The 6,202-nt window shown below is 47.8% G+C and overlaps 1 protein-coding gene across 1 annotated transcript; it reads left to right on the forward strand.

Moving 5' to 3' along the window:
- The first annotated feature begins 2,329 nt into the window (after positions 1–2,329).
- LOC145335743 (protein NYNRIN-like) lies at positions 2,330–5,914 on the forward strand. The gene has a single exon (XM_080181463.1). It carries the CDS (start codon positions 2,330–2,332, stop codon positions 5,912–5,914), a length of 3,585 nt encoding a protein of 1,194 aa, XP_080037589.1.
- Positions 5,915–6,202: the final 288 nt, after the last annotated feature.

Here is a 6,202-nt window from a genome sequence, read left to right on the forward strand (position 1 = left end):
TATTAGAACCCAGAGGGATTAGGACCGGAACATAGCATAAAGCCGTACCCGCAGTCCGATCGCCTCCCTACCCCTTGTCATTAAATATAGAATGGCAGAGAAGTGTCCCATATGGGAAAAAAAAATCAGAGAATATATTAAGAAGAAAGGGTGGCCCCTATGGGCAGAATCTTGTGCCAATACTGAGACGGGACCGGGATCCCTAGGGCAGAAGTATTGGGATGATCTAAGGAAAGTTCAGGGAAAACAGGCAAACAAATACGAGAAACAGATTGCTATTGTGAGCTGCTTCGGACAGCTGCTAGGTACAGAAAAGGAGTTAAACACAGTTCGTAAGGAATTGGAGGAGATTAAGAGACTAAGGGAACAGCAGCAGGAGAGGATAGAACAGATAAAAGCCGAAAAGGACAGAGAGATAGATGAATTAAGGCGAACTAACCAGGCAAATTTATTACATCTGGGCAATTTCCAAACCCAGTATGAGAGAGCCTACCAAGATGCCCAGCGTGCTGTCTTGGCCAGAGACGAAGCTGAGCAGGCAGTAGCACGATTGGAAGCTAAGTGCACTGATCTGCAGGCTGCTATAAAAGCTCTACATCAAGCCAGTAAAGAACAGAGACAGGCAACTGCTGACCACTCAAAATGCCAACGAGAAATCTCAAGGCTGGAATCCCTATTATCAGTTCAAAATGGATTTATGTGTGCCTTCGGGACAGAAGAGGAAAAGGGGATAGAGAGTGCAGACTGGGGAGAGTTAAAGGAGAATGCTAGAATTTATGTTATGCAAACCGAGGGTTGGGGTCCACCACCGCCTTTCCCAGGGGAGGTCATACCCATGGCACCCCCAGATGTACCTCCAGTACCAATGTACCCTGTGACGACTGAACGTCGGACAGGAGGGGGTCAGGACTCAGCTGTCACATACACGACTCCATTTACAGTGGCACAATTGGCTGAGATTGCAAATAAAATGACAACTTTTGAGCCATCGGCTGACCCATACAGTTTCTTTGAGGATGTTAGGCAGCAAAAGATAATGCATGGGCTGGATGAGAGAGAGGAGGTGAAGCTGATAGTCATGTGCTTAAGCAAGTCTGTACGGTCTGCCCTGCCAGCCCCTCAAAATGTTGGGGAAGGGACATTAAACGAAATGAAGGAAGCGATATTGACTGCGATAGGATTTAATAAAGGGGATCCTGTAGATGGGTTAAATAAATGCAGACAGAGGAAAGGGGAACATCCCACTGCCTTTGCCAGTCGTTTGTGGATCCACTTCACAGGAGTATATGGGGAATTAGATCGGACTAGATTAAATGAAGCTGATTCATCCAAATGGGCTAGGACATTAGTGTCGCATGCTACAGAGGAAGGCAAGAAAGCCTGTGCTAATTTTGACCCTGCAGAAACCACACACAATGAAGCGTGGGTTCTCCGACGCTTAGCTCGAATCTGGGAACAGGAAGTTCAGGGAGCCCCAACGTCACGGTCAGGAAAGGAGGCAAAAATGCTTCCGATGAGGGCTAGTCAGGGTCCAGTATGGAGAAACGAAGGTAGAGGGGATCACCAATACCAGAGAAGTACAGGTCTACCTTACACAGCAGCCCCAGGGAGAGATAGAGGGACATGTTTTAATTGTGGGCAGTCGGGACACTTTGCCCGAGATTGTAGGAGACCCCCGCCACCATATACACTGTCCCCGAGACCATCAGGACCGCCGGCTCCATCAGTTAGGGCAGCCCCTAGGTACGAGAGGCAACATCGCCCACTACCGGTGGAAGGTCCTAGTCAGGCCATGCATGTCATAAGTGCAAGCCCATCACTGTACCCAACTGTTCCCACCTGTGGAACCCTAGATTGACGGTGTCTGGCCTCTCCAACCTGGATCTGTAGCACCGGGTGGGATAGTGTAGGGAGACCCCTAGTTAATGGCGAGGTAAGAGGCCACCTTGTAGAATTCCTTTGGGACACTGGAGGCTCCCGAACTACCCTGAATGTATCAAAGTTAAAAACAGACATCCCTTGGATAACTACGGGCACAATTGCACTTAGTGGATTTACAGGACACATGCAGCAGGGACGCATCACAGCCCCTGTACAGGTCCGTTTGGGCAACATGGTCTGTGACCATCCAGTAGTGTTAGTCGACCTGCCCCCAAGTGCTGAACACATCCTTGGGTCCGATTATATGAATAAATATAATCTTTCATTTGATCCGGCTAATCAATGTATTTGGCAGATGGCTACGATTAGTAGAGCACCATCAATCATTCCAGTCGGAACATATACGAATAGGATTAGCACAATAGGGGAATTCTGGTTTGATCCCTTAATGATTAGCAATGATCCAGCCGTCAGGGAGGTGCTTCAAAGACACAATGGGGTGTTTGCACGGCATAAACATGACTGCGGCCGGATACCTGGGGAGGTGTTAATCGAAGGACCAGATCCAAAACCACAGAGACAATATGGTTTCCCCAAAGAGGCAGAGGGGGAGGTGGCCAGGGTAATTGATAGTCTATTACAGCAGGGGGTGTTGAGACAAGTGGCATCCACAAATAATGCACCAATATGGCCTGTGAAGAAAGTGGATGGATCATGGAGGTTAACAATAGACTACCGGGAATTAAATAAGGTTACCCCACTCACGGCCCCCACAGTGGCCACAAGCCCCGTCACCATGATGAAACAGGGACCCCAAGCAAAGTTTTTCACAGTATTAGATATCAGTAACGGCTTTTGGGCCATCCCTTTAAATCGGTCTTGCCAGTACAAGTTTGCTTTTACCTTTCAGGGACAGCAATACACTTGGACTTGCCTACCACAGGGTTTTCATAATTCCCCATCCATCTTTCACAGACGATTAGCTACTGGACTAGAAAAGTTTTCACGACCCGAGTGCTTGGTCCAATATGTAGATGATTTATTGTTACAGACCAACACCAAAGAGGAACATATAACATTGCTGGATGAACTACTCGCACTGCTCCACTCATTAGGCTGCAAAGTCAACCCGAAAAAGACCCAACTTTTGCAACCCAAGGTTATATACCTAGGTACAGTGATTACCTATGGGAAGAGGGAGATCGACCAGAAAAGGATAGATTCTATAGTGCATCTTCCACTGCCCCGAGATGTGAGTGCCCTCCGATCTTTCCTAGGTCTAGTAGGGTACTGTCGGAACCATATAGATGGCTTCGCCACCAAGGCAGCCCCTCTTTCTGAATTGCTAAAGAAAAACGCAACCTGGAAGTGGACTGAGCAGCACACAGCTGCAGTAACCGATTTAAAGCATGCCCTCGCCACAGCACCAGCCTTACTAGTCCCTGACCCAGATCTACCATATGCCTTAGAAGTTGCAGCCACTGACCACACACTGTCAGCCGTATTATTACAAGAAAGACATGGTAGACTAGGCCCAGTAGCTTACGCCTCACGAGTATTGAACCCAGTTGAACAGGGTTTCTCTGGGTGTGAACGACACTTGCTTGCGGTATTTTGGGCTGTGCAGCATTTCGCTTATATCACTGGACTGAACCCAATAACCGTTCTTACTGAACACACCCCAACCCAGCTTCTGCTAGATGGCCGCCTTAAAGACGGCTCAGTAAGTCAGGTCCGTGCTGCCCGTTGGACACTACTACTGCAGGGTAGGGACATTACTGTAAAGCGAACCAAAATGCCCACATTCCTGGCAGATAATTTAAATTATGGGGGAGATCCGCATGAGTGTCAGGTTATAGCCACAAAGGACCCCACAGGTCCGTTTATCCCGAAACAGGACACACAAGCCGGAACAAAACAGACAGTCGCCCAAAAGACAGACTCAGCCATGAGAATTTATGTAGATGGTTCATCCACCATAGAGAATGGGACCAGAATCACAGGATGTGGCATTTATATGGAAGATCAACAGGGACAGCCACTAACAGAACTTGCCCTCAAACTACCCAGCCATTTGAGTGCTCAAGCTGCCGAACTAGCAGCAATCGCATATGTAGTGAGTCACCCAGACCTATTTCCAACCCCTGCCAATATACATTCCGATAGTATGTATGTGTGCAACAGCCTGACTGAATTCCTACCATTATGGGAAGCCAGAGGTTTTGTATCTGCAGACGGAAAGCCCCTGCCATCAGCCCCTTTATTAAAATACGTTCTGCACGCCACCGAAGGGCGCACATATGGAATTATTAAGGTTAAAAGCCACCATAGGACCTCCCCACCTGGTAACTGTAAGGCTGATGCACTAGCCAAAGCTGGTGCTCGTACAGGACAGTTTTGGCAGCCACCTGTAGGAGAGCAAGTAAACACTGTGACTATTTGCCAAACTAATATAGCCGACCTGGTCCAGGCGCAGCTCACTGACAGTTCCCTAAAACAAATTTTAGAAGGAGTCTACCCAGCTCCATATGAGAAATGGAAGAACAAACTACAGATTCAGGATGGTTTGATATTAAAGGCAGGCAAATACGTAGTCCCTATCCAGGACAGAAATCAGCTCATCTACCAGTACCACGACGGACATGGCCATCAGGGCATAGAGACAACAACTGAGCGGTTGAAAGAATTATGTTGGTGGCCCGGACTGCACGATGATGTTGCCCATTATATTGACAATTGTTTAATTTGTGCCCAGAATAACCCTGATAGGTATGCCAGGAAAGCAGAACTAAGACACACACGTCCAGTAGAAGGCCCTTGGACGAATCTCCAAATTGATTATATTGGCCCACTGCCGCCGTGTAGGAATGGATTTAAATATATCCTGGTAATAATAGACACTTTCACCAAATGGGTCGAGGCATTCCCCACTAGATCCAACACAGCTAAGGCCACCGCAATGATATTAGCCCAGCAGGTATTTACACGGTGGGGTCTTCCCCGCAGTATAGAGTCCGACCAAGGGACACATTTCACAGGGCGGGTGATGCAGAATGTTATGGCTATGTTTGGCATCAAACAGAAATTCCACATCGCCTACCATCCACAATCCAGTGGAATTGTAGAGCGCATGAATCGAACGTTAAAAGGGATCATTAGAAAGACAGTGCAGCAAAACAACACAACATGGGATACAGTGCTTCCCTTTGCCCTCATGATGATTCGCAGCACCGTTTCCAGTTCTACTGGATTCACTCCCCACACGTTAATGACAGGCCGACCTATGAGAGGAGCTGAATATTTACTGGGGTTTGATTTAACTGAGCCTGCTATCACAGCGCTCACCCACGAGAAAGCTGTCCAGCAGCTGACTGAAAACATTAAAGCAGCCCAGTTAGCTGCTGCTGTTCGATTAGGAGTTAAAAGGAGACAGAGTAAGGCATATTTTGATAGCAAAATACACCCGGTCGAGTATACAATTGGTCAGCAGGTGATGATTTCCCTCTACAACCCCAGTTCGTTCTTGTCTCCAAGATATGCAGGTCCACACACCATTATTGACAAAATAAGCCCCTCAGTGTATAAAGTCCTACTCGCTAACAGGAAAACTGGTTGGTTCCACATTAATCAAATGAAAGCCTACGGGGCTCAGAGTAATCACTTCCACCATCTCTCATTAGCAATGGGGGAGGAGGACACTAGACACCCAGAATGGCCTCATCCGAGAAATATATTTTCCCGGACACCTTCCCAACCACTTTCAGATCCAGACCACACCCTTACCCCCACCACTCTACAGCCCAGAGCTTCACCCACACCCGAAGTGCCATTAGGGGTACTGATTGACCCAGATGGAACGGGAGACTTGCGCACCCTGGAGGACTGGCGCGACTCACCAGATATCAGCCCTTGCAACATCATGAATTCTCCCATAATCATAAGCTCTAATAACCCCAGACTTAACAGTGAGGACCTGCCAAAACGACACCAGGTTATTTTAATGGGCACACCCGATACTGCACCCGACACATAGATTAATCAGACTGAGACACAAGGATGAAGGACCCCTAAACACTGATTCAAACATAGGTCCCACAGTGCAGTCCAATGAACAGACACGAGTATGGAAACCAGGTGAGGAAATAATGACGAAGCCCCATGAGGCAAATGATCCAGAAGATGACTCTCTGGTGGGCCATTGGTTAATGAACATACTGAATGAAGGGATTTAAGGTGCTCCAAATGATGACCTTCAGCTTACAACGCAGACCAATGCAAGGTACAAGAATCTCTGATGGAAGCACCCACTCTCAAGCGGTTG

The sequence above is a fragment of the Carcharhinus amblyrhynchos genome, unplaced genomic scaffold, assembly GCF_965287045.1.
Source record: "Carcharhinus amblyrhynchos unplaced genomic scaffold, sCarAmb.v2.hapA scaffold_40, whole genome shotgun sequence".
NCBI classification, from domain to species: domain Eukaryota; kingdom Metazoa; phylum Chordata; class Chondrichthyes; order Carcharhiniformes; family Carcharhinidae; genus Carcharhinus; species Carcharhinus amblyrhynchos.